At 38.4% G+C, this 27,728-nt stretch overlaps 1 protein-coding gene across 1 annotated transcript; it reads right to left on the bottom strand.

Moving 5' to 3' along the window:
• On the bottom strand, positions 1 to 27,728 carry TM9SF2 (transmembrane 9 superfamily member 2). Its single transcript, XM_054271816.1, has 17 exons — positions 27,570 to 27,728; positions 22,820 to 22,887; positions 21,633 to 21,726; positions 20,807 to 20,934; positions 16,532 to 16,661; positions 14,904 to 15,028; positions 13,938 to 14,049; positions 12,005 to 12,084; positions 11,807 to 11,915; positions 11,551 to 11,683; positions 11,187 to 11,306; positions 8,965 to 9,022; positions 8,153 to 8,312; positions 6,544 to 6,695; positions 5,416 to 5,527; positions 4,639 to 4,810; positions 1 to 667 (listed from the first exon to the last, which is right to left on the bottom strand). Exons 1-17 carry the CDS (start codon positions 27,699 to 27,701, stop codon positions 600 to 602), a joined length of 1,953 nt encoding a protein of 650 aa, XP_054127791.1. The 5' UTR covers positions 27,702 to 27,728; the 3' UTR covers positions 1 to 599.

The raw sequence follows: 27,728 nt of genomic DNA, 5'->3' as shown, positions 1-27,728 counted from the left end.
GACATTTTTACAACGTTTATTGGATTATGAATTTATAAATTCAAGGACTCAGAGGCACATAGTTTGAAAGGCCAAGAACACCAAAACTAATTAAGTCACAGAAATCAGAATATTTATGGACGTAACACCAGTAAAAAATAAAAATCACATCCAGACTAAAAGCAACACCTCTTAAAGAGTCATCCTTCAAAGTTAGCATAATAAAAAGTTCTCATTTCCCTCAAAGAAAAATAAATCATCCCACCTACCAAGCTAGAAAAACCTATTTACAGTTGTACTTTGATCAGAAGTATCATTAAGTTGTGTAATACAGCCACTTCTATTCTGCCATTAGAATTTAACATTTCTTTCAAAGTATAGTTGTATTTACAAATGCATAAATATTGTAACTCTGATCTTCATTAAGATTTGAATGAAAACAGCTTGTTAAGTCACAATACAAACGTGTTAGTGGAAAAGTAGGTGCATTTCAGTATCATTCTCAAAGAACAGGTAGCCAATACTTCTGATAAAGCTCAAGTTCATCAACGAGACCAGGTTTTTAAGTTAGGTTAATGAAGATTAAGCCTCTTCTGTGTTAACTCTTTACATCGGTTTCTTCAGTCGACTTTCACCACGCTGTATATTTTGGTTACAAACCAAAAGCATGCAAAGAATCCAATTGTCCCTAAAAGAGAGAAAAAAGAAAATTACATATTAGAACACTGACACAGGAGACATTAATTTCTGTCCATAGTTTATAAGTCAGGATGTATGTATCTGTGATCTGCTGTCCTTAGCCTTCAGTACATCAATTACATCAGATAATGGAAAGTTACAGACAGTACTCGGACCTTACAGGCATCAACTACTCTGTAACCTCTCATAATTTTCAGGAGCACAGAACAGATCATGTGGAACACTCTAGTACTAAGATGTTTCTGTTTACTTTTTTGTTCTTGTTCCAGTATGCTGCAGTCCCACTCCTTCACACTGCTCCATTTCACCCTTTCTCAGTGACTACTCACACACACTTTATCTCATCTGCTCAGCTGTCAGAACATTATTATGTTTAATAAACATAATAACATCATCAGAGTTCCCATTACTTAGCAATACTTTAAGGTCTTGGAAAACTAGAGCACCACCTTTATTTCTCCATAGACTGAGTTAATACAAATTTCAAACCATAGTGTAGTTACTACACAACCTATAGTCCTACTGAAAACATGTATTACATACCTTAAAAATAAACACTTCCAAAATACTTAAGACAGTCAAAATGTACACACAGATTTGAACTAAAATTGGAGGATGAAAATAATTTCCCTTATTATTTATTATCCTTCTAGCAGAAAAAAAACAGTGGCTTCATCCCTTCTTTTTGTGTAACTCTTAACAAAAATATTATTTTGAATGTGAAATAGTTAATATAGTTGGGAATTGTTAATTTAACTGGATTACATCAAAATTCAGTCTCAATCAGAATGATACTGGGTTAAACAGCAGCTCAGAACACCTGTTACAGGAACCTTAATTTCCCACAAAAACTAGGACAGGAAAAAAGCCCTGAAGATTATCTGATTTCTGCCTAAATACCTCTTCTAGAATTCTATCCTGAACTTATACAAGCATCAAAGTAGTTCTTCAGAGGAAAAAAACTTCCTTTGTTTTAGATTTAGTAAGAGGGGCAACAAAAGTTGGGTGGTAACTTGTTGTCTATCAAAGCTTGAAAGGAACCATGAATGATATCATGGTCATTTTTTTTCACTTTACGCTTGCTAAACTACTGATGTTGAAGTGATTCATTTACTGTGATACGTAGTTGTGAGCCCAGCTGTGAATCAAAGATTTGTCATGTAGCTCCCGGTATTGTGCCTGCTGAGTCTGATCAATGACCTGGAATGCAGTATGGATGCAAGTGCCTGAAGCATGTGTTACACTGACATAGCAGCAGGGCATCGTCAGAACCCTTCCTCCCCATCCTGACAATTCTTCACAGATGAGTAAGCAGCAGCAGAATAGTTTTCATACAACAATTATGACTTTTTCTTTTTAGCTTTTTTATCATCCTGACATGGGAAGTCAGTTGCCTTTGGGAGCAGTTTTTGCTTAATTGCTAATATGTTCTTTTGTTTAAAAAAAAAAAAAAGGAGAACAGTCTGTACCTTTACCCTACCTCTGATTTCTTCTGCAAATCCTTATCTCAGAGCATTTCAATAAATCTCAGAGAATGAACATAACCTGCTTTTACATTCATATCAACCTAAATGGACATAATTCTTCTCAAATCTTAAGAAACAGGATTATTTCCCCAAATTAAAGGATAATTTGTACTTAATCTTGAGGGAATTAGATAAAAAATTGTTAAGCACAGTGTTTTACAATTCTGTGTAATTAATTGCCTCAAGTGTAACCTCCCCTGATTTCAACATAGAAATTGAAAATTTAAAAAACCAAGAGCATACAGACTGAAAACTGAGTTCTAGTTGCACAGGATGACTTGCATTTCCACTGTCCCAATTACCAACAAATGACTAAGCAGCTGAAAGGGGCTGAGAATAAACCACCTCATCTTCGCATGCTTATGAACCTACCCTAAAAATTTGCTGGCAGGTGTTGCACAGCCACTTGGTCAACTGAAAGTGAACACGTGAGCAAAGGAAAAAAGGGGATGCAGTGGACACATCTTAATGCCTCTAGACAATGCCATGTGACATGAGTGACTCAAAAGAATAAAGGCAAAAAATGGAAATTATACGGGTATCTGAGATGCAAAAGGCAGCTAAACCATGTCTCAGCATAGAAAATTATTGTAAATCCCCTTTATCTTGAATGAATCTGCTCCAGAATTAGTGCACACATCCAAAGTGAACAAAGGAGACAAGGTAAACACAATTCTGGTTTTGGGCAAAACTGTTTTACTATTACAGGCAGACTTGCTGAACATCTGTTGGAAAAGCTGGTGAAACTAAATTAATTGACTTTACACTTATGTAAGGCCTTACTATTTTTCATACTACTTTGCAAGTCTGCACTGCATTTAAAGCTGATCTGCATACAGCAGTACACATTCATTTCCAGCTGAACAACCACACATCCTAGGATTTTTTAGTTCAATGAAACTATCAGTACACCTGGATCAGAAGTAAAGGTTAAGAGAAAAGCAAGGTGAGAAAGAAGAAAACCTGAGCAAGGGAGGCAGAATCTCTGATCTGTGCATTCAGAATGACTTGCAAACTGGTACAGAAATGTGAATAAAAGCAGAGAAGCATAAATTACAAACTATCTGCAAGCAATGCCAAAATACATTGGATCGACTTAAAACAAAGGATGGAAGATAAAACTGACAACTTTTGGGACACAGCCTGATCACTTTTCAGTGAGATTATATAATGCACTCAAGTCCCATTTCTTCCTTTTAAACAGGCAATGACCCAAGAAAATCCTTGCAGGCCATTGCTCCCATTCATCATCATCCGCATCCAGTCTACAAACAGCTTCAATATTTTCTTAGCTGAAGTGGACATGTCTTTGAAATATTCAGTTATACTTAAAATGAACATCATTCTTAGTTCTTTTTTCTTTCACTATTTTTGTTCTCCTAGGTTAAGTGGAAATGAAAATTCTACTTAAAAGTCATAGTGAGATTTGCATTAAAAGCTCTGATGACAAGCCATTTGTAGTCTATGAGGCCTCAAAAGATAGTGTCTACACACAGATACATATCCAAGACTTTGGAATCATTAAAAGTCATCATCAACATGAAGCCTGAAATTATTTAAACCATTGATCAGTTCAAAGTAGTTTCAGAAGTACTGCTCTGTAGAGCAGAGTATACAAGGATGGATTGCATTCTGCTGCAGCAGAACACAGAATTTTTAAGATCTTTTTGAGGAATTTGCAGTTGCTGCCTTCTTGCATCAGTTTGAAAGGAGACTTCTTGCATTTTCACTGCCATTTTCCCACCCTAAACAAGGGCTATTTCTGTCTGACTGAAGACTACAATGGAAAATTTTGTGACCTCATCTCAATTACTGAAGAGGAAATTGAAATGCAGCACCTAAGGTCAGATGTATTTTCCAAACGCTCACAATGAAGATTACAAGGTTCAGACAAGACTGATAAAAAAAAAGTTAGAGAAATTCTGTCTGCTTCCCATGCCACTTCAATGCAATTGGGATACAGGTAAATACATTCTGGAAGAGAGTAAATTTAAAAAACAAGGCATTCTTTGTCTACCTTTACCCCTCTCTCTTCCTTCCAGCTATTCCAAAAAACCTGCTGTTTTTATCTTGACACTGTAACTTTATACTTGATTGTGTGTGATTTGAAGTGTGCTTCTCCAAAGACAACTTATTTTTAAAAACTGAGTTTGTCATATGACTATCACAAAAATAAAATCTGGAAAAGTATTTATCACTTATTTGTAGACCTAATGATAGGCCACACTTTAAGTTAGCAGTAGTTTTGCCTCATCCTCACTTATCTCTTTTATTAAAGTTTGTAAGCACATAGTTGCAATATGCTACACCTGGGAAAAAAATCAAAGGCATACATAAATTTATAATTCTGTATCAAGATCAGTTTTGCCAAGGATTCTACTGTGCAAAACTAAAGGCAGATTCACAATTTAAAATTCAGGTTCAATACACTTACCTGTGAAAAGGAAAAAGATCAAAACCATAATCATGGTATAACCAAAGTATAAAATGGTGCTAGCTGTTCCTGTGATTTGCAGTTTAGAAAAGAAATAATGTATTGCATATATTAGGAAATAAACTGCAGTGAAGCCGCTAGTGAGAAATGAACGCCACTGCCAGTGATAGTCCTAGAGTGAGAGAAAATACAAATGTGTGAGAAATATTGTGCACACCTCCAGCCCACTGATCCTACCAAGGAATGCAGAGCTACCTTCTCTATTATGACTTTATCCAAAAGTAAGTTTTTGCAGGGTTTTTTTATCTAGAGGGAGAAGAACTATATATAACCAATACTGCTTTAATTACACCATTCAAAACTAGAGATAAGTACCCTAAAGATCAATAGCAAATACACAAAATACTAAAATCCCAAATAAGCCAGGTGTACTTATTTCCAACCACAGAAATTTTTTTCCCAAGGCTGGGCATGTCCAAAATGTACTCTGATTGAACAAAATTAATGGATTAATTTAGCACCTTCAGAAAACAGGGAGTGAGAATCTAAAGATGTGACATCTGACTCAGCAACACCCAGTGCAAGGTTTTAATATTTCTTACAAGAGTTGCCAAAAGTAGCCTGATTCACTTTTTAAAGACATAGTTTAAGTACTCATCTAGCACTAGTGTTCATGTTGAATTCTGGAATACTTATTTTTAATTACAAAGGCATGAACATTTTTGAAGGCATTCTTAGAACATTATCAGGTTTGAAAACAGAGGAAATATTTCCTACCTCTGCACATAGATGGAAGTAGCAGAGCAATATTGTAGCCTCAGAACATGTAATAACCAAAATAATGAATACCAGAAACAGGAAGCCAAACATGTAATACATCTGGTGGGACCTATAAAAGGGAGTTAAAAAAAATTTTAAATGGCCATTGTGCTATTATTATTTCTTCACAGGTAGTAACATTACCTTCACCTTAAGTATTTTCGCTTCCTATTGAAAAACTGTCAATTGTGCAGCCATACAATTGACTAATTTATTTTCTAACTAAAGAATAGGAACCTTGGCAGCTTGGTCTGAGAACACTAAGAAAGCAAGGCCAAAGCATGCCCCTGGTTGAAATTTTAGAGAAAGAAATGACTAAACATAATGGTGAAATCACAGTTCCAGTGAAGTCAGCATGACCTCTTCCACTGACTTCAGAAGAACCTAGATTTCACCTCACATTTCAATCAAAGGGGCAAAGCTCCAAAATAACAAGAAATGTCAAATGCTGTAGCTGTCTGTGTTGGGTAGAGGCACCTATTCAAGGTTCAGAAACAGTTTAACAAGATCCAATAACTAAATTGTGCCAGAAGGAAGACAAATTCCTCACAGTAGATTAGTTTGTCAGTGAGCTCACATCAAAATTCACTTATACTGCACTAGTCTGTGGGGCTTTCTTTTTAAAAATCATTACTCTTCTTTAATAAAGATTTCACAAGAATTTGTTCTTGGTTTTTTTTTTTCCTCCCAAGAGTAGTAATACTTGTCTAGCCTAATAACAACTACCAAACAAATCTCAAGTTTATTTTAATAAACTTTACTACTGTCAAGTTATATGCTATATATCAGCTTCAGAGCCACTTCCACATGAAGTCACAAGAGTAGCATGAGAAAACAACAAACTATCTGAAGGTAGGTCAGCTGTAAATTGCTAAGCATATCACAGCCACCTCTCTGCACACCCCAACAAGCACAACAGGCACCAAGTATCATTAAAACATAAAAAAGATATTAACATTTAAATAGTATTAAACCAGTATGGTAACAATGCATCCCCAAATAATCCGGGAAAGCATCGTGAAGAAAACTTTCACAAAAAAATAATCACTTTTTTATGACAGAAAATTCAATTTATGGTGAACTTACCAAATACTATTGAGAATGAAGAACAACTGTATAAAGATACATCCAAAAGGAAGAATCCCTCCCATGATAATACCAGGTAATGGCTTTGTATAGAACGATTGCTCAGGAATCTGACGTGGAATTTGATTTGTGCGAACAGGGTGTTCAATAGCCTTTAAACAAAAATAACAAACAGCTAAATAAATGAAGTATCACACCTTTTTGCTTTCTTTTTGTAATGACTGGTGGCACAAAGTCTACTCTTTATTTTGAGCATGTACATACCCAGCTACACTACATTTGCTTTTGCTCCAGCTCAGTTACCAACACTTGCTTGGCAAACTTGCTAAAATACAGCTCTTACTGAAAACATAGTGACAGATATTTTGGACTTCCATTTCAATGTTTGCCTATCTATCATCTGTTACAGAGCCTGAGCTGATTTACCATATTTCAGCTGGGGTAGTGGTGGTGCAGATTCTTGCTTTCACCTTCTAAAAATTCCTGTGTGTTGTCTTTCAGGATTTACTTAAAAATTGCACTAGGATAAACTTACTGAAAGGACTCCATCTGGCAATTTAATCCTAATTCAAGACACATGCATGGATCAGCATGGTGAGAGAAAACAATGTAAAGCACTATAAGATACATGCATATTCTGTATCTTTTGGCTTTCATAACAATTACATCAAAAGCATCAACAGATACTTCCTTTCTGATTTGATTTTCAAGTTTTTGTGACACCTACCACATTGCCTGATTAGCTTATCAAATCTTCCTTCCTTAAAAGAAGATGTACACACCTGTACAATGCAGGGGAACTTAATGGAATTTCAACATGGTTATCAGAAAAAGCCCACTGAATTAAAAAGTGCCTACTAAAACAATATTCTCTGAAGGTATTACAAGAGATCTACAGAGAGACAGAATCCTGGCTTCCTATGCAGGAGAAAACCCACAAATCTATCTGCACTTATAGAAATTTATTTGTGGGGGACAGTAACCAGTTTTTTAAGAAAAAAGAAGAAAAAAAGAACCAATCTCATTATTTAATGATTTGGTCACCAAATTATTAAATGTTTGGTCACAGAGAGCTGTCATAAAAATATGTAAAATTGATTGGTTTAGGAGTACATCACAATTAATGTCTGCCAAGCAGAGATAACCATTTACAGAACACTTATGCAAACAGATTTCACAGAACTCTAGCAATTTGATCAGGGAACATCCTCAGTGTAAAGGGCAGACAGGAACAAGAAATACATAACAAAACCCAGAAATGCAGAATTTGCTTTCCCTCATGCTTGCTGGGTCAAGTACTTGTTTTAGTATATGAAAGAGATGCTAATTAAAATAAAAATGCTCAAATCACTGATTTATCTGTAGCAGTCACACAATTAAATAGAATGACAACCCAATTTGCTGCAGAGAAGTATCACTGTCACCAACCATTTGTCACAGCCTTGGAATACCAAGACTGGTTCTCTAAGGCAGTTCTAAAGCAACTGAACTGGAGCCAACAGTGCAACTAGCTAAGGTGCTACCTCAGTCATGGCCTATACAGAGAAAAATATTTGTGTGTGTTTATGTATGTATACCCTTAAAAAAACAAATTTTCAGAAACACTTACGTTTTTCTTAAACCCAAAATAGGCACCAATAAATGTCAGTGGTACAGATATGCAAAACCAGAGTGCCAAAATAGCAACCAAGGTACCGAACGGAATAGCTGCTGAAGAGCCTTCTCCCCAGAGAATGAGGTTCATGATAAAAAAATCCGCAAATACAATTCTGAAAAACACAGAGCACACTTAGAGCACAGAAATACTTCTGAACATTCAGTAACCTCGACAAAACAATGGCACTGCTTTGAGATTTTAGCACGAATCTCTGCTAAAACCAAATGACACTCACAAAATATGAAAACAAAGAGATCAGACAAGCAATTCTTTGTTAATCTAGTGGGACTGAACTCCAGCAGGCACTGACGTTCCAACTAAGCTATTTCAAATATATGCTTGTCTTAACTACACTTCAGGGTAAGACTGCTTGCTGTGATTAAGTGGAAAAAATTATCAGAGTGGTTATACATTACATGACACTATGTAAGACTGACTACAGTGAGGTCAGAATAGTGCAGTCCAGAGAATGAAAGAAAACAATGAAAAAGTGGGCCTCAAACTTACTACTATCATAATGCCTTTTCCTAATCAACCTTTTCATGTGGTGAGAGTAAACAAACGCTTACCAAAAAAAAAAAAAAATCTAAGGATGATATGCCACTAACATACCCATCTTTGTCAAAAGCACCATGATACTCTTGGAGCTCCCAGAATAAAGGGACAATGTAAGATTTACCTGTATGGCTGAAACCTAAAAAATTAGCTATGCACATCAGAGAAGCAATTTAATTCTCCTAATCATGACAATATTCTCAACTTACCCAGGACAAAGGAATGATGTCAGCAGGACATTTGTTTTCCATTTCTCACCTCCAAATGCTGTATATTAAAACATTTGACAGACATTAAAACATGTATTAAGCTCAACTATTAATTTTCCAGTCCATTTACCTGTTATACTTAACTTACAAATACTCAAATCATGTGTTATCATGCCCAAAACCAGTAAACTAAATATTCAGTAATAAAATTGGATTTCCTTATCCTATTGCTTAACCACAGAACTTCAAAGCAAAACGTCTCAGACCAAGGTCAGGAAAGGTATCCAACTAAAACTGTGTTTCTGATGACTTTATCTACCCAAAAGAGGGAGCAGATTTGCAGTATTTCTAAATCTTTAAAAGATGTTTTAAACCTGGAGTGATTAAGAAATTTAAGCTTTCCAGCATTTGACTGCAGGTTTCAGTAGGTAAAGATACATAAATATGTGAAAACCAAGCTTAACAGTTTTCTTGAAATAATTCTTGCCAATGAATCTTACAGAAGAGTCAGAACTAACACGCTTACAGAAGAAGGGATGTTTTCTTGAGTCTTAGCAGCATTAAGCAGTGGTGATAACAAAAGACCAAAGATAGTTTTTTTTAAGAAAATCTTTATGAATTTGCACTATGCTGATAAAAATTCTAGTCAGTATACTTTCAAATGAAAATATCCTGCTGGAGTGCAGTGAAGCAGATAATTTCATCTGAGCACTGCCATAATGACATGCTTCTTTATTTCAAGAGTCAGAAGTGATTATGGTTAGAGTGATTTTAATTAAGTTCCAATTTCTTCATAAAAACTTGGTAGAATGTGACAGCAGTTATTAAGATTAACCATTTCATTTCAACTCATGTTTCACTTTCTAAATGCAGTTTTGAAAAAAAAAACCCAACTTTTAAAATTGGATATCCATTTCAGTTGCATTTTGTTTTATAGGTCACATTATTTGTATACTATTAAAAAAATCCCATTCATGCTTACATGCTCTAATACAGGGTATAAACCACTTCCTGTTATAACAACAAAAATATCTCTGGATCAGTCATTCACTATCTTAGTAATTAAACACAACATTCAAGTATCAACTAAGTGATTACCAATAAATAAAATATTACATTTTATCCTTAAAAACTACATTTCCACCAAAGACAAAGAGATAGCTACCAATTTACCACTAATACACTTCAAAATATCCTTCAAAACACACAGTATACACCACAATATCAAGAATAATTCTATCCTCAATTATGCTCTTAGTAGTAAAATTTCCTTCTGTTTAAGTCTTAACTAGCTTGGATATTAGGAATACTTCATTTTCATGTCACCACCACTATGCAGAAAACTCCCTACAAGATACAAATTCACTTTTCCCACTGGTTTTCCCCACATGAAAACTACAAAATGGTAAGAAAGAAGACCTCCAGTATCTACTGCCAGGCTGAAGTTCTGAAATAAACTTCTCCTGTAGCCCCATATATTCACAACTAAAGTAGTTCAAAAGATCCGTTTCTCTCAAGTCAAAAATCCTTTCACCTTGAGTAAGGTAATTAAAACAAGCTGTATGTGGAATGCCATGCTTCACTTTAAAATAAATCAGAGGATACAGCGGTAAACCAACCATCTGAGGCTGGCAGACAGACAGGTCTTGAAACAATAGCTGGGATCAGTGAGGGAGCACAGTATCAACTAACTCCTGTCAGGGGCCCAGACACCACAGGGCTGACTTCTACAGCTACAGAACAGTCCTTCTCCCCGTGCTCCAGACAGTCCAATAAGCATTATTCTCCAAAATAATTGGATCACCAGTCTCAGGCATGCAAGAACTGAGGTTCACAATTTAGGGGTGCAGGTGTGTGTTACCAAGCAACATCCACAGCTAAAACTCAATGCAGGTTTACACAATGCCCACAGTGACAGGAAACAGAAGCAGAAAACAGTCTGATGTGAAGATGTAATGACCCTAGTACTACTATAATTTAATTTCACAAATACACAGCAGCAAGAGCAATTCAGGGTCTTTAGGTATGATTACATCAAAACCAGTGTAACTATGTCAAGTGCTCTATATATATATATATATATTCTGTTGTTAAGGTAAGTACATTTCCCCACGTTGCCCTGAGGGAAGCTACAAACAGTGCGGCAAAATAAAAATCAGTTCTGTAATGATAATTTATGTTAATGAACTTAAGCCTTGTCATTTTCAGTAACTATTACTCACATTTGTAGAATCTGGCAGCAACATAACCGGCTGGAGTTCCAAGCAGCACCCACAGAACTACAGCACAGGTCATCAGAGCTCCCCTGTTAGCAGGTGACAAAAATCCCAGGCAAGCAAAAACTGTGAAGCAGAGATGCAGAATTTCAGAAATGATGTTAGAAACCTTAGACTATATGTTTGACTTAAAGCCAGTACATCAGCTGTCTTACAATCTGTGTGTACTAAGTTGCATGTCTACTACATCAGCTCAGCTGTTTCTAATGACTTTAATGAAATATCTAGACAAAATGATACTGCTATTTTTACTAGCACCATGCAGTGAAAAATCATGTACAATCAACTAAATCCTCCCCACTTTACTTACACAGGGTAACAAAAGTCATTATTAAGATTTGTGTGCCAGAGCCTAGAAAAACTGACAACAGCATTCCTTTTCTCGGGGGCCTGAAAATATCACCATGAACCAGTTTCCAGCCAAATTCTTCTTGAGCGTCTTCCTGTAAAAGAAATACATCTATTTGAATACAGTAGATTGCAACTCAAATAGCCTGTTACAGCTACACATTTAACTGGAAAAATTACATTCCAAATAAATTTTAGGAACTACATTTTAGGCTTACAGTGGAATCCATTTGATTGTATCTTGCAATATCTTTATGGAGTGTCCTCAACATAATCATAGCTACCATTCCAGACAGAAAGAGGACAATCACCAGGGAATTCATAATACTGAAAAGAAAAAAAAAAAGAGAAAATTAATGAAAATCATCATTCAAACTGCAATGTAAACACTTCAGTACAATAAATTTCCTCCTTACCTAAACCACTGGATGTGAGTGTGAGGCATGGATTCCAAAATATAATCCCATCTTGATGCCCACCTGATATTTTTTTCTTCCTGAAAGAGTAAACACATGAACATCAGATACAGTCAGTATCCAATTAGTACATTTGAAAGCTGATGTTTGTGCAAATCAATCTTAAATCTTGTGACTAACTCAAATTTCAAGTTCCATGCTTTACAGGGAATACTTCAATAACAGCTACCTAGAGCAAACCTAAGATTTGACCATAGAATCTAAACCAAAATATTTTCTGAATTTGAACACTTGTGTCTTTTCAAGACATTAAGGCTTATCAAATTAATTTAATTGTGCACCCTCCCTTCAAGAACTGGAATGGAATAGCAGAATAATGAAAGAACATAGATTTTTTAGCACATTAAGTCCATATAGCAAGAAACTAAGCTATGCTATACAGTCTCCAGATGATACTTCACTCACTACATCATGCTCTGTCTAAATTATCCTTTGCTTTCATCCAACCTTATTTCAGTACCAAATACCAATCCCATTACGAACAGCTTTTACTGCAGGACAGGTGGGGAGACAGAACTTAGCAGAGGGAAGCAAATTATTCCTCCAGGCATTTCAACAGATTAAACTTATTCAAAATGAACATTCATTGATCAAAAACACTTCAAAAAGAACATTTCTTTGTTTTATTTTGCAGAGTAAACAGGAAAAAAGGAATAGACAGTGTTAATCAAGGTGAAGGCGGCTATTAAACAAGCCAACTAACAAAACTGGCTAGGTGTCTGGCAGGCTGTTATTTCAGTAATTTCTAATTTACAAGAACAAGAGTACTTTCCAGTAAAGCCAGATTTTGAAAAAAATCCAGTGGGTTAAAAAATGTAGTCAAGATCACATACACAGGTCACTGAGATAACAAAACCATGTCTCAAAGGAAGCAACAAATTTCTAAACCAGTATCAATGACTCTAGGACAGAACTGCATTTTTCCTCATACCTAAACTGCCTTTTTTTTCTCTTCCTGAGATGACCTGGTCTGCCAACCCAATAGAAATTCAGAAGATTACCTCCAATTGATGTAACACTGTGCACAAGACAGGTGCACACACACAGCTGGGCATGCCATTTTTAAGGACAAACAATAAAATAATATGAAGCTGAGGTCACTCTTGACTACTGACTTCTCACAAGTTTCCAGAAATACTTGCTTTTCGGTATACAAATTCATCTCAGCACCACAACTGATATAATTTCTCAAAATATCATTATATAGTATATACATAATATAATCCCTCCTACTTCTTATACTGTTAATTGTATTTTGAACTCAGAGTGGAAACAGTTTGAGAAGGAGTAGGGAACTTTGATACACAGTTTGTCCAGCAAACTCCATCTACAGAAAACCAAAACAAAATCAAAACCTCCCTCTCTTGTCAGCAGAATGAAAAACATTCAGCTATCACTGCTGCCTGCAGTTGCCCAATATACTGCTCCTCTGCTTTTAAGTAGAGAGTAGTAGAACAAAGACTGCCAGCTTCCTACTCTTTTGAAGGATTCCAGGGGAGGAAGACCTTAAAGAGAAGGCAGCTTTTGCAGCAGGAGGGCAGAAAACTATCAGCTTCAACCTACCTACACGAAACACAATTTCTCAGACTTAAGAACTTGGATTGAAAAATAATCTACCAGACAATCTAGGCAGATGTGGAAAGTGTGACTCTTAAAAACCACTTATGTGTTTCACATCTACTCTCTATGTGTTGGTATGCAAAACTGTAAGCTATGTGGTTAAATCCCAAGCCACCTCTGACATTCCAGTTCAAATAAAGTTTTAAAACTACAAATTTATTATTCTGAGCCAATTTTAATTGCCCATCTTTATAATTCAGAGTACTAATGCATGATTTTAAGAGGTAACCACCACAGAGATCTTAGTACTCACATGAAAAGTAACTGAGTATGTGTAAGCAATTTTGACTTCTCCACTGGCCTTATTACTTATATCCATGGGCACTCCTGAGCAGTCGGGGTTGTCTGGGTGAGTATGCTTGTAACTGCAGGGAGACAAGACACACAATGAAAGCCACTTCACTGACAACATTCTTAAGAAAGAATTCATTCATCTTAGAAAAGCATACCAAGGATTCTTCCCTTCAATATAAGAACTGTAATTAATGTCTCATAAATTTCAGGACTCATAAGGAACATATCCTAAGCTCAGGAATTTCTGAAACTTGAACTTCTTAAACAAGATTTGTCTCTTCTAAAAAGAGCACAGTCTCTAAAGCAGAGTACCAAAAATGAAAGAAGCCTTAGTATTGCTATGAACTTCCAAAACATTTTAAAAGTTACACCACCAGAATTACTAACTTCTCTCAGGAAAAAATACTTTCAACTGAACCAACAATGCTACAAGCTCAGTTATACCATGAAAGACAAGATGCTAAGAAATAACACAACAGACACCAATAGTGCAAAAGCCACATAGACACCAGGACAACTGATGAGTGTAGCTGTGAAATCTTTCTATACAAATCCTGATTGTTGAACAGATCAAATCTTGCACTCCAGTCAAGCCTGCAGCAGGCACTGGTGTCCTGTTCTGATACAAGACAGAATATTCCCTGGTAGAGAAATACATGCATGCACACACACACTCATCACACCCCACAAACACTTACAGGTTTTATTTTATCTTTTCTTGGTCCAAGTAGAAGAAAGTGCACCAAGGTCCATCAAATTACAAAATTACATTAGACTGTCCTAACTACACTACATCAATCAACAGGAGAGGTAATCTGCAGGTCACATATCTGAAAGCATTTCTGACTAGCAGCAGGTTCCCAGATCAAAGCAAGTGTCCTGGGATGGATGACTTTTTGATGACAAGTTACTTTCAACTACTAACCTTTTTGGTTCAAGTTTAGCAGCAACCAGTCTTGCTCCCAGAGCTTCATTCTCCACAACATGGTAATAAATTTTTATGTCAACATGGTTGAAAATATAAAAGGTATCCTTTTCATGAAATTCTGACTGCAATGAAAAAAGGTTATATTAAACAATCAAAAAATATAGACATCACAAAGTGACAGAAGTCTGCATAACAGAATTTTAGACTGCATATAGTTTTTCTGTCAAGAAGTTCTAAAATATGAATGTGAGATACTGGAAATTATAAAGACAGTAAGTGCCTTCTTGCATTAAAAACATAAGTTAGAAAAGTTAAGGCTAAGAACAGTCTAGTAAAGTTGAAAAGAAGAAAAGTTAATTTAAAATATTTAATATATATTTATTAATAAATTTAACTGAAGATTTCCTATTTTATTTAAGTAGCAACCTGAATAGATAACTAAGGGACAAGTTTTGTTATTAGAAGCATTTCACAAGCATCAGCTATTTTAAAACAAAGAGTCTATTTTTCAGAAATTAAACAGAACCTCCCAAGACGATGCAAATAAATGCTCTCTGTGGCAGAATCACCTTTGAAACCAAAGATGCACAGGGATGAAGAGCAAGCAGCAGCTAAGAATGCTGAATGCAAACCTCAGGTGAAGGGAAATTGGAATTTAGTTAGCTTAAGAGGTTGTTAAACTCACAAGTAATTTAACAGCTATGTCTGATGAAGTTAGAACCTCTAAAGTGTTCTATCCCCACCCTTTCTATAGAGCAGCCCCGGTTATACGAATAGTTACATAAATGAAATGTTATTCTACAGTTATTTATTCAAGGTTATTTATTCAAAGGTTATTTTCCTTTAATTAAAAGCAAGCCTTAAAATAAGATTAAAATAATATTGCCAGATAACATATTTGATCATAAATGCATCCATTCACATGGAGATCCTGAAACCAACTGATTATGGAGGCAATTGAACAAAATTGGCAACCACAGAAATTGTTATCTTCGGTAAGATCTATTAAATAAAACCAACCATTTTGAAAAACCCCAAAAACCTATCCCAAGTTCTCAATGACCTTGCCATGGAAGAGGTCTGTGGTAGTCAAAGACTTCCTGGACTTTCTGTTGTATTCTTATCTCCATAATGCTTTCAGTGCACTTATCTGGATCTCCACTATATGATCTATCACAAGAGAATCTTTTTCCATCAGCTCCCAGTTTTAGGAAAAGCAAACCTTCCAAAAGTACACACAGGTACAAACATACCTATGCAAATTTGCTTCCATGAAAACACCTCTATCCCACAAAAATGTCAAGTCCAAGCCTTCAAACATTTCCATTTCTTAGGCAATGAAGGATGACCTTTACCCTCCACATGTACTGAATATTATGCATGTTCACCCCCTGATCTTTTAGAGCTCTTCTGTACTATGAGGCATAAGAGACAAGGTTCTTAGGCTTAGATCAGGCTTTCAAATTGAGGTACTTGCAGAGACCAAAACACTCACCTATCTTTAGGCAACATGTGTTCTTAAAATAGCCAGGACTCACCATAGAAACATGACACAGGAGAAATGCTAGTCTCTAAATTAGTAAGAAGTAATATCTATTAAAAAATATATAATTGTATAAACATACATTAATAACACAGGCATCTTTTGGACGGCCATCTTCTGTAATGTAACAGCCAATAGGAAAACCAGGATTACAGAACCTCTGGCCATCTTCCACATCGTAACACCATGTCACAGGCATGTTGTCCACAATCCTGTAAATGACACAGTGACACTTCACCATTTTTCAAAATACACAGTGTAATGGAAACAAAACCAGATTAACATTAATCTACTTTGCTATATTCATTACTGGAATATTAACTACAAGAATAATACTACCCATGGAATTGCAACGATTGCCAATCCAAGTTGCAAACGAGTTACAAGCACGGAGCTCTTCAACTGAAACCACTCTATTCACTGCACTGCTTCATGAAGTCCCCATGCAAAAACAGCCCAAAGCCCAAAACTCACCCAGTCCAAATTTGTAACAATTTAACTTACTATTTTGTCTTTAAATAATGGCCAAAATAATAAATTTTGCTGAACCAGCTAAAATCGACAATATCAAGTTTAAGACGAAATAAGAATTTTTTTGAAAAGCCTACATCACAAATTATTAATTCTCCAGCTTCCTCATTGCAAAATACATTTTTCATAGCACTCTTAAAACTTTTTTTTGCTATTTAAGAGAATTCCTAATCATTAACCTCATTTATAGCTACCAAAGAGTATGCAACATTTTAATTAGATGATTTGCATTACCAAAAAATTGTAAGCCATCAAACAACTGTTTTTGTAAGAACTCCCGTGTCTGAGAGAGTCAGTGCCAGCTGGCTCCAACACAGACTCCCTGCTGGCCAAGGCCAAGCCCATAAGTGACCAGAGGCAACACCTCAGGGAAACAGATTAGGAAAGGGAGAAAAAACTCTTCACAACAGTATCTGCAGCTGGAGAGAGGAGTGGGAATATGTACAACTCCGCAGACACCGAGCTCAGTGGGGGAGGAGGGGGGACAAATGCTCCCGGCACAGAAGCAGAGATTCCCCAGCAGCCTGTGGTGCAGCCCATGGTGAGTCAGGCTGTCACCCTGCAGCCCATGGAGGACACAGGGCAGCAGATACCTGCTTGCAGCCCATGGAGGACCCCACATCACAGCAGGTGGATGTGCCCTGAAGAAGGCTGTGATCCCATGGGAGACCCACACTGGAACAGGCTCCTGGCAGGACCTGTGGCCCCACAGAAAGATGAGGCCACTCTGCAGCAGGTTTGCCAGGACCTGTGAGTCCATGGGAGACCCACACCTGGAGCAGCCTCTTCTTAAAGGACTGCATCCCATGGAAGGGACCCCCACTGGAGCAGTTCCTGAAGAGCTGCAGCCCATGGGAAGGACTTGCACTGGGGAAGTTCATTAAAAACTCTTCCATGGGAGCAACCCCACACTGGAGCAAGGGCAGTGTGTGGAGAGTCCTGATCCTGAGGAAGGAGTGGCAGAGACAACGTGTGATGAACTTGACTCAATCCCCATTCCCTGCACCCCTGTGCAAAGGGGTGGTGAAAACTGGAAGTGAAGTTGAGCCTGGGAAGAAGGGAGTGGTGGGGAGGAGGAGTTTTAAGCTTTGGGTTTATTTCCCAATACCCTTCTCTCATTTGGCTGCTAATAAATTAAACTGAATTCCTCAATTTGAGTCAGTTTTGCCCGTGACAGTAGTTGATGAGTGATCTCTCCCTACCCTTATCTTGACCTTTTTGCTATATTTTCCCTCCCCTGTCCACTTGAGGAGGGAAGTGCCAAAGCAGCTTTGGTGGGCACCTGGTGTCCAGCCAGACTCAACCCACCACACAGCTGGACTCAATGATTTTACAGATCTTCTCCAACTCAATCAATTCTGTGCTTGTATATTTGAAATTTTATCTCCATAATGTATGCTAGAGAGATTGCTTGCTTTTGTTAGTGTTTTCATCTCCTAATCAAAACAAGGCAACATTAACATATTGCAAGTAAGTTTGGTTTGGATAAAAGCTTTCCTTTGCATCCATGCAGCAAAGACATCCTGAGCTGCCTTCAAGCAGCAGCAGCAGCAATGCCAGAGCAAACTGGTAGTTTAAGAAGCAAATCATTTTTCACAGCTAATCTTCAAATTTAAAATTACTTGAAGAGATTATACATGTGGAGCAAATATGCTAATCAACAGTGTTCTTATGTGTCTCTCAAGAACATCTGGTGATGAACATTGTCAGCCAAGATATCAGTATAGCTGTTGAGTCCAATTCAGTATGTCAATTCCTAATCTTATTAAGTGGCTTTTGAAACCTGAGAAGTATTTTGCACCATCTGTGTTCCCCAGGAATTTCATGATAAATGGAAGCTGGATAATAACCCTCTACTGAATCCTCACTTATGCTACCTTGTTCATCCCTGTACAACATACCTCTGTACCATACTCCTGGAGCATGCATCATTAATCACAAAATCCAGCCACGGCCACGTTGTGAAGCTGTGGCTAAGGAGGACTAACAGACATAACCAAGGATTTTTCACTGGTCCCTAAGTTTTAGGGCAGTGGGCAGGAAAAAAAAACATAGTAAAAATGCAATTAAAAGAATTAAGAAATAACCTAAATTTCAAGGGAAGTTTTCACACTGAAAAACAGAATTACATCTTACTTAAACCTCTACTTGAATACACTAAGTATATTTTTTAAACAATTTAATCTACAGGGGAAAAAAACCCCAAACCAGTCTGAAGTACTTTTTTGTATGATTAATTTTACACAGCTCTGTTTCAGCTTCTATCAGCTTAAGTTATGGGTTTTCCTAAAAAAAATTACCTTCTTTCAAGTTTTGTAGTCTTAGGAAGCTATTTTTAAGTTGCACACCAAAACATACACAACCTTTTATAGCTGAGTCTTTTATGCCAGACTCACATGCATTACTGAAATTCAAAGTGGTGCAAATATTACAAACAAATGCAGTATTTAAGAGGAATATAATCAAGTCCAGCATGTTTGAAGCTCCACTTGTCTTAGCATTAGGCATATACACTTCAAATCCTTGCAAAAGTAGCTGTACATTTCAGAATTTCTTTATAGCCTCCTTGTTCACCTACCTGAACATATGACTCTTGCCTGTGAACCCTTCTGACATAACCTATCAAATTCCTACTACACTCATTTTCAAGAGGCTCCCAGAACATTTACATCAGTGAACTACAGTTTATCCCCACAAAGGGATATCCCATATCAGTTCTTGAGAGCAGTAGAAAATGCACTTGTTGCCTTTCCAGCTGTTTCAAAGTTAAAGGAATGGAACATAACATTACAGAAAAACAGTTAATGACAGTGGCAACATTCAACCTGCATTTTTACTAAAATACCCAAAAAGTTTCAATCCAAATAGATGAAGACCAACACATTTGTTCCCATAAAGCAGGAGGCCCATATGTGCAATTAGAGCATACCTATGAGTGACACCAATGAATGATGCTCATGCATTCCTTGCTAAGACATGCCTCAGGAACTCATGCCCAAGTTGTTCCTTCTATTCTTGCACCTGAAAGCTGCCGTTGGCAGAGCCTGCCAACACATCAAGCACTAAATAAACACTGATAACATGGCTGGGACATTTCCAGTGCCAAGACTGAGCCTGCTGATAAACATTTCACAGGTCTTGGATGTGGGTGCAGTGTTGGGAAACTGAATATCTGCCTGAGATTCAGCACACTCATTCAGCCTTGCCCCACCCTTAATGCCTATCTGACAAGGATTCAATGTCAGAGCTCAAACAGAGCTCCAAGGTCAATCAGATGGTTACAGAGAGGCCCAGAGAACAGGAAAGGACCAAGCCTTTATGCATTCCTCAAAATTATTTAATTAATTAGTTTTCATTGGCCACCTTTCCCTTCCACATCCATAGAAGAGAAACAAACATTGCATAAAAGAACTGTTGATCCTGTCTCCTGGACACAGCAATTCAAGGAGAGCGCAAGGGCTCTCAAGGAAAACAAAGATAACATAGCAAAAGAATAAAGGTCCTGTAAAACTTTTCTCAAGCTAAGGCAGGACTAACTTCCACATTTACAGGTGAAAAAAGCAGCAGTATTTTACAGTAAGCACAAAGCTTTGTGTTTAGAAACAGATTCATTTCCATTGCTCCTAATGCCTATCCTTCAAGTGAAGGAATTCTTTTTTATGAAGATGACAAACAATGTAAGATTTTATGCAAAAGCAGAAGGGGAAGAAATTAGGTGCACATATCTATTGTTCCATCTATTAACTTGCAAATACAAAAGTATAAGCTAAATTATCACCAACATACTACACTAACCAATCTATGAATTTTAGACTTACCAACTTACCAGTGATGTTGATAATTCAGTAGCATACTTTTTTTCAAAAAGTCTAATTTCTGTTTGTCTTCTGGCTTTGTGGTATCATATGTTTTTGTACAAACAGTTTTACAGGTCTCCTTCTTGTTGAATGTGAACTAAGAAAAATGAAAGACTCATGAGCAAAAAGGTTGTAACAAACTGTCTTATTTCAGTACATAACAATTTACCCCATACATTTCATTGCCTATACTATTATAATGAAAACACCTAACAAATTACTGAGACTAGGTACATCAACCCTCCAGAGGAGGTTTCTATACCGGTGTGTGCTCTAAACCCCTCCTGTGCTCACTGCAGGAGCCCTCCAGCAAGAGCTCCTTGTTTCTGACTAGCACACATTTTCTGCCATGATTTACCAGATAAGTGACCTGACCTCTCAGCAGCCATGCTGGCACAGGCAGCTTCAACTGGAAGCTTTCTCTCCAACTACCTCTGTAGAAGAGCATGTGAGAGCTTCAGTCAGCAGGACAGACCAGCAAGCTAACACCATTTATAATTCTTCCATTTTATGGCTGCAATATTTTCAGATCTGGTTCTAAGAAGCAGGAGTGCTGAGCAGCAATAATCAGGTTTTGTCAGATCCCAAAGAGAGAAGATAACCTGCACAGCACTTCAGGCTACAGCCCCACACTGCAGAGCACACAGTTACAATTAGGTTAAACTGACAGATTTTTATCGTGTGGAGTTTCAGATGCTGAAGCTTTCTCAGATAAAGCCTTTGTGAAAATCATCTTCAAGATTCTGATCTCCTTTGGTTACATTTGAATGCACACATTACTGTCAGAGAACCAACCCTGTAAGGAGATGGCTCTATCCTCTCCCCAAACAAGACTTGGCCAAGGTTTTCAGATGGACGCTTCTTTCCTTCTGCTTGACAAAAGTCAAACCTGAATTAGAGAAAAGATACAAAAATGAATAAAATATTCTAAGCTGCAAACAATGTTCCCAAATCAACATGTTAATCACAAGTGAAGGAGCTATACAGCTTTCCCTGTAGACAACAGTTTCTTCATTTAACCTGTGAAGTGTGAAAATCACTATCCTGGTTTGAGAATAAACCAGACGAAACAGAACCAACACTGGAGTCTCTTCATCAGCTATCTCAGAACAGTGTAGCATAAGTTTCTTTGAGTAATTAGAAGTTTCCTATTTGAACAGGGATTTTAGACAAGAATTAAATCTTCATCTAGAGTTTAATAATGACTCTCAGAAAAAGAGCATGCAGGCCAGATTCCAGAATTTGAGGGAAAATAAAAATAAAAAAGACAGAGACAGCTCCCTTACAACAAACACTATTAAACGGTTATTACAGTTTTATTCACCAACACATTTAATAGCACATCCTCCACATTTTTCCAATCTATTTTTAAATATATCACATTAATGTTCTTTAAAGTGTAGACATAACTGATGCTTAAGCTCTTCAATATTAACAGTATTTTGACTGTTAAACTATTTATAGCAAAATACTATTTATATCAAAAACTTTACATAGTTGTACCAGGCACTGATACATTTAGTGCACTCCTATGGATGTGTACAAAGAAAACATTTAACACCTCATTAAGATAATCGATGGGATGTTCGCACCTCATTACCACTTTAACTCATCTGGCAGAGGCTACTAAAGACAGAGGTAAGACTTTGATCTACAGTGACAACTGATGCAGTAAAGTAGCATATATTTATACACACAGATTTTAACCTTAAGTTACACTACAACAGCGATTCAACCTGCATGAGGGCCTATAAATCCACGCACTGAAGTTATGAGCAGAAAACTGAGACAAAGGAAGGAATGTAGGCATCCATCTGCTCACTGAAAATTCTGTATTTGTAAACTTATGTTAGCAAAATAAACAGCCATGCCTCAGTGGCACACTGCTGTAAGAAGAAATGCATAATACTATAAGGTAAATGAAATCAATCTTTTTGGAAGAATGGACAATTCAAAAGGCACAAATGGTACCATATACTTACGCAGTGTATTCGTAGGGGAGCACAGACTCCACTGAGTCAAGCCTGTTCACAAACAGCTCGATTCCAGACTGAAAGAGCAGAGATAATCAGCAGTTACATTTAAAACACTCCTTCAATTCCCATAGATATACAAAAATAGGTTTGTTAGAATAAGGTTAAGGAAAGCTGAAAATGTAAGATTTGTGTAATGGTACATCTTGATGTGTAATGCACTGTATCTGCTGGGAGCACAAGTAAGGCACTATCTAACCATCACAAAAGCAGTGACCACATGACAAAACCACTTAAAGGCTAACATAACCATTCCAATTACAAGACAGCAGGAAATCATGCACAAAAATAATATCATTAGCACAGCTGCCAGTGTTTGAGTTTAATGTACCAAGTTAAGTCATATTAGTTATCATCAGAACTTTTGTGAAATAAAAGTCTTAAAAGAACATGAAGGAAAGTGCAGATGAGACCAGACTTCTCCCTGGATTAAGGATAATTAAGGATGCTCCACAATTTTATATGTGTAGTAACTATAAACTGAACTATGATAATTTAAACAATGAATTCAGACTGATATATTTTAAGTTTAAACAGAATCTCTTTTCAAAGAGAAGGCAAGGATACCCACATTTACCTTCCTATAGAAGTTTTTCACTAACTCTATCAATTCGAGTAAGAACCTGAAATTCAGTTTACTGTGGTTTCAGACTAGTTTAATCAATATATATTAATTACAGATGGGCTACTCCACTTATATTGAAAGGGAAAGGACTCTCACCCTTCCCTCTTACTCTCAAAATCCCTTCCCTTATTCTAGTCTTGCAGTTTCAATAAAATTCAAATGTTTGCCGTCCACTGCTTTTGGCAGTTATCTGCTTGCACAGTAAACCAATCCAATGGGCTTCAGCAGCAAAAGACTTAAACAAAAATATTTTGAAGAACAGTTCTTAGTATCACAGCAGGCTGTCCTCACTTCAGCTGGGATAGAATTTACTTCTTAGTAGCTGGTACATTGCTGTGCTTTGTATTCAATGAGTGAATTATGTGATAACACACTCAAGTTTTAGTTATGGCTGGGTAGTGCTTACCCTGAGTCAAGGACTTTCAGTTTCCCATGCTCTCCCAGCACAGAGGTGCACAAAAAGCTGGAAGGAAACGTGGCCAGGAGAAGCTGACCTGAACTGGCCACGGGGCCACTCCATACCATGGAATGCCACACTCAGAATATAAACTGGGACAGTTGGCTGGAAGGGGATGATCACTGCTCTGAGATGGGCTGGGCATCCATCAGTGGGTGGTGACCAATTGTATTGTGCAACTTGTTTTGCCTGGATTTCATGCCCCCCTCTCTCTCTCTCCCTCCTTTTCATTAAAATTATTATTACTTTTTCTATCATTAGTAGTATGAGTATATTTTTTTTTCAATTAAACTGTTCTTATTTCAACCCACAAGTTACTTTTCCCCCCATTTCTCCTCACCATCTCACTGGGGTCAGCAGGGAACACACAGCTGTGTGGTTCTTAGTTGCCAGCTAGGGTTAAACCACAACACAAACTGAGCTGCCTTACTGTGTAATCAGACAAAAGCTGAAGGGCAAAACAAAGGTGAATGCCCTCAAGAGCAAACCCTCTCCCTTTCAACAGCAAGCCATCTATTTTCTTACCAACAGAGGAGCATTTCCTCCCTATGAAAATTCACTCAAGTTTAGCCAAACCAAGAAATTCTGGAGGAAAAGAAAAGCCAGAAATGTTCACATGTATCTGCAGCTCAGATACTTCAGCTGGGTACTGTGTTTTACTGATAACTTAGCTGTCCATGTGCAAGTCAGGATGCAGTCCTGGGAGCCACAGAAGTTCTGTGAGCTGTTAGCATGACCCACTAAGTGAAGACACACCTTCAGGCTCAGCTTTCCCCTGCCCTAAGCCATGCAGACCTGCTGCTCACCTCTGGATAGTCTATGCTTGTCATAACTCTGTAAGTCACTTCAACTCCCAAACACAATAGGAAACTAGACTGGCAAAAAGCTGGATAGTTTCCCTGCCATGTTAAGCTCAAAAGCACAACAAGTAACACAGCTGAGTCAATGCAGAGGACAGGAACACATTGCCCAGGGGAAGGCAGCAATGAAATCTCTCACTCCCAGCAGCAGCAGGGAATTAGACTGCCTGAGCTGACCACAGAACCGTGGCCTTAAATTAGCTACTTTCATCAGAGGAGATTTACTGAATGCTGCAATTTTTCCTAAGAATTATATGCATTACTGCAGATCAGCACATTTGATAAACCATTTCCATACAACACCAAACCCTTTTTGGAGCAATCAGGATTTTTTAAAACTGAGTAAGGATTCTTAATCTTTAGGCAAGAATTACTATTTCAGTCTGCATAGATCCCATTCCATTTCTGATGATTTTCTTACCAAAACCAGAAGAAGCAGCCAAACTGAGCTTGCCCAAGCAGATTAGCAGGAAACTTGGAGAAAGAGGGAAAGCCACAGGTCTCACTGCTCTTAGCTACATGCCCTGTAAACATCTCATCCCACCTCACCAACACAGGACAGGAGATCACAGGGATCATAACAGACAAATAGTAGGTACTGACATCTGGATCGAAATGCTCAGGCAGAGGAAAATGCACTGAGATTGCAATTAACAGTGATTACTGCAAGAAACCTGTCCAAGGAAGCTTCATTTTATCCACTTACATAAATATGATACAGCAATAATGCAATCATATATTGTTTCCCCTTACCAGGAACCAGAGCACATTCAGCTGCAGACTACATGGAGAGAATGAGATGTGAAGAGTGCTTTAGACTTCTCCATATGCCTGTGTCTAATGTGGAAATTGCTAAGAGGTGGCTAATTGCAGAAAGAATTTTTGCACTACTGCAGCTGTTGAGGTGTTCAGCTGCCTGCTGGTGGTACATTTAAATTACCCAAGTACCTCATGTCACATTTATTAAATGATAAAATCTCAGGAGAAGACAAACATTTTGTACGTGTTTTATGAATAAAAATGCAGAGACATCTGAGAAAGATCACCCCATAAGTGTCTCAAATTGGTTACAAAATACAGTAGGCTATGAGGTCCACCTGACTTAAAAAAAAATAAATCTGCCTTCTACAAGCTTAAAACAGGAATAATCCAAACATTGCCATGTTTTTCAGGGATGTTGTGAAAAAACACAAACTGCAGCTTGAAAGCTTAAGCCTGTATTTGAAAAAACCCCATTCCTTAAGAGGGTGGTGCAGCACTCTAACAGGTCACCCAGGGAGGAGATGGCACCTCCATGCTTGGATGCTTCCAAAGCCTGCTTAAACAAAGGTAGAGCTGAGTTGATCTAACGTTGACAAGAGTAGTGTTTTCTGTCCTCTCATGCTCCATACTCATGAGGCTGCAGTATGTGATGACCTGTTGAGGTCACTTCCAAACACCATTTCTGTGGTCCTGTAAAAGAATGTCCACAGGACATTTTACTACTACAGCTGAACAGCCTTCATTGTGTGCTTGGCTTATTGCCAGCTCAGCTGATTCAGGACAGCAGAAGGATAAGGTCAGCACATGGTATTTGCCAAAAGCATACAGTTTTAAGCAAGCTCTTATTCTGAAGAATTACGAACCAGTGTTTCATGCAAGGCAGAAGCTGAGAACTCAGAAAGTGCAAGACAGCCGCTTTCTACAGTAGTAAGACCATGGATCATAAAACTGATTAGTCTTGAACTTTCTCATTCAAGTATTAAAGCACAGTCTGCTGTAATTTCCATCCCAGCAGCAGGAAACAACTTCAAAAGGTGCCCCAAAGAAGCAAAGATGATTTTCATCAGAGGAGATTTGCATTAATGCTCCCCACCAATATCCTTACAAATGAGTTACTTGGTTACGCAAACTTTGCCTGTCCCTTCTGCAGACATGAAGGTAAGTTTAAGCTTCACTTGACACTCCGGGCCCTGGCAGCCCCTACACTTCAGGTTCCCGCAGTCAGGAAGACACAGCAAGGAAAATGTTACGGTATGTTTACTCTGCTATCTGCTCCAGTCACCAGCTGCTCGCTCCTGCCAAGAATCACACACACACCCCTCCGCATGACCTGTCACTGCCATCCGTACTTGCTGCAGCTTCCTGCAGGGATTTGAAAGGACCCAAGCGATAACCGGCCGGAGCTTCCTACTTTGCTACTTGCCCGACGTGGCCGTAAGTCACAGGATGAGCCGACAGCTCCCTCCTTCCCTCGCAGGGATCGTGGTCACTTCCCAGCCCGGCCGGAGCAGAGCCAGGCAAGCACCTCTCCATTCACCTGGGTCCTCTGTCTCATCAATTTCCGTTTCAAGGAGCAATGGTCATAAACCAAATTACAAGAAGTTTCACCTCCACACGAAGAGGAACTTCTTTACGCTGAGGGTGACAGAGCACTGGAACAGGCTGCCCAGAGGGTCACGGAGTCTCTCCCTCTGGAGACATTCACACGCGTTCCTGTGTCACCTACTCCCGGCGACCCTGCCTTGGCAGGGGGGTTGGACCGGGTGTCTCCAGAGGTCCCTTCCAACCCTAACAATTCTGTGAGCGACTTGAGCACAGCGGGAACGGAACCACGCTCGGAGCCCCGGCAGCCCCAGCCCCGGTACGGCACGGCCAGGCGGCTCCAAACCCTCCGGACAAACTCCACTACGCAGCCCCGCGGCAGGGGGACAACATCCAGGCCGCGCCGCGCCCGGGCGGCCTCGGGGGCCTCCCATCAGCGCCCCCCGGGCTCACCTTGCACTCAGGCTTCTCCTTGCCGGCCTCGCAGAAGTTGACGGGCGCCAGGCCCGGCAGGTAGAAGGAGGCGGCGGGCGCGGTGGCCGCCGCCAGCGCGGCAGCGATGAGGAGAAGCGGCCGCAGAGCCATGTCCGGCCGGGGGAGCGCGGGGCGGGG

The sequence above is a fragment of the Melozone crissalis genome, unplaced genomic scaffold (assembly GCF_028551555.1).
Source record: "Melozone crissalis strain CALT ecotype California unplaced genomic scaffold, PUWL_Pcris_2 ptg000013l_1, whole genome shotgun sequence".
NCBI lineage: Eukaryota > Metazoa > Chordata > Aves > Passeriformes > Passerellidae > Melozone > Melozone crissalis.
Note: the sequence above shows the minus strand (reverse complement) of the source record. Positions and strands in the feature narration are given on the sequence as shown.